This window comes from Arachis stenosperma, chromosome 9 (genome assembly GCF_014773155.1).
Source record: "Arachis stenosperma cultivar V10309 chromosome 9, arast.V10309.gnm1.PFL2, whole genome shotgun sequence".
Lineage (NCBI taxonomy): Eukaryota > Viridiplantae > Streptophyta > Magnoliopsida > Fabales > Fabaceae > Arachis > Arachis stenosperma.
In genome coordinates this window covers 152881536-152883186 of record NC_080385.1, presented here as the reverse complement: position 1 = coordinate 152883186, position 1651 = coordinate 152881536, and the positions used below count along the sequence as shown (strand labels likewise).

The following is a 1651-nucleotide window of genomic DNA, read 5'->3' as shown; positions in this document are numbered from 1 at the left end:
ATTAAGTATTGAATATCAATCGACTTTGACATAGGGATTTCTCCCATTGTGGTCTTTAGCCATATGTGTCCCATGATGGGGACTCTCTCTCCGGAGAACCCAATTAGCTCTCCAGAGGAAGGTCGTATCAATTTTTCAGATAATTTCATTTTTGTAAAGGTAGAATAAAATAAAACATCAGCACTGCTACCTGGATCTAATAATGTCTTTCTTACCAACAGTTCTCCGACTTGGATTGAAATTATCACGGGGTCGTCGAGGTTAGGGCTTGACGATTTGAAGTCTGCTTGGTTGAAGGATATTGTGACATCTGGTTCTTTGTCCTTCCTTGGTTGTATGGTTCCTTCGATTGCTAGCATTGCTCTGTAGCTTCATTTCCTGGCCGAGCTTGTTTCTCCTCCGTCTGCGAATCCTCCTGATATATGGTTAATGACTCCTCTTGGTGGATCAGGAGTTGTCCTTTCTTTTTTGTCGTCGGCCTTTGCTTGCTTATGCTCTGTCCTGTCTGAGTTTCCTCCTCTGCCCTTCCGGGTCTCGATATATTTGTCCAAGAGCCCTTGGCGTGCTAGCCTTTCCAGGAGGTCCTTTGTGACGATGCAGTCATCCGTAGTGTGACCGAACTTTCGGTGGAAAGCACAATGCTTTGTCTTATCTACGAACCTTTGGTCCTGGTAGTTCCCTGCTCGGGCTGGTGGCTTTATGATTTTGGCATCGAGGATTTCTCTGATGATGTTTTCTCTTCTGGTATTGAATCTGGTGTATGTGTTGTATTTTGAAGCGGGCTTGGAAGGTTTCTTACTGTCCCTATTTCCTGGTGATCTGAAAGTTCTTTCTTCGTCTCTCCGACTTGGTTGTTTGTCCGATTTTTGGGCTTCTCGGAGTTCTTCGATCTCCATTTGACCTGCCGCCCTTTCTTGGAACTCCTCTAGCGTCTTTGGCTTTGTTATAGCGATGGTCTCCCGAAATTTGCCGGGCCTGAGACCGGCTTTCAGAGCGTGTAGGTGGACGGCCGGGTCCAAGTCTTGGATTTCCATAGTGGCATCCGCGAATCTGGACATGTAGTCTTTCAGGCTCTCGTGCTGGCCTTGTTTGATGGTGCCGAGATAGTCCGATCCGTGTACGTAGATTCTCGATGCGGCAAAGTAATCGATGAATGATCTGGCCAGATCTTCGAAGGAGGAAATTGATCATTCAGGGAGTTTAGAGAACCAGAGTAATGCAGCACCGTCGAGGTAGGTGGGGAATGCTCGGCAAATGACGGGCTCGTTCTTAGGGCCATTGAAAAACATCATTGATTGGAACTTCTTTATGTGGGCTCGGGGGTCGCCGAACCCTTTGTATGGCTCTAGTGCGGTTGGGAGAGTAAAGTTTTTTGGCATCTGATAATTTGTGATCTCCTCGGAGAAGGGGTTGTCGAGGGTGAGCTTTTCTTTTGGCGGGGCGATGTTTAAAGGGTCCGTAGAACCTTGAGTCGAGTTTTTGGAGCTTTCTCCATTGTTCTGCGTGGACAGCTCAGCTATTCTTCGTACTTCCGCCTGAAGCTCGGCGATTCGAGCCAGGAGGTCATCCTGTGAGAGTTGTGGACTTTCCTTGTCAGCCATGTTCGAGGATCGGGAATCCTGCAAAATAGGGTAGAAGACTAAACAAAGGA

General features: G+C 47.4%; 1 protein-coding gene across 1 annotated transcript; it reads right to left on the bottom strand.

Moving 5' to 3' along the window:
• Positions 1 to 371: 371 nt before the first annotated feature.
• Positions 372 to 1058, bottom strand: LOC130950138 (uncharacterized). The gene has a single exon (XM_057878681.1). It carries the CDS (start codon positions 1056 to 1058, stop codon positions 372 to 374), a length of 687 nt encoding a protein of 228 aa, XP_057734664.1.
• Between the last annotated feature and the right edge of the window lie 593 nt (positions 1059 to 1651).

Bases quoted from the DNA above. Each gene is read 5' to 3' on its own strand.
- LOC130950138 (XM_057878681.1), bottom strand. From the start codon at position 1,058: ATGTCCAGATTCGCGGATGCCACTATGGAAATCCAAGACTTGGACCCG.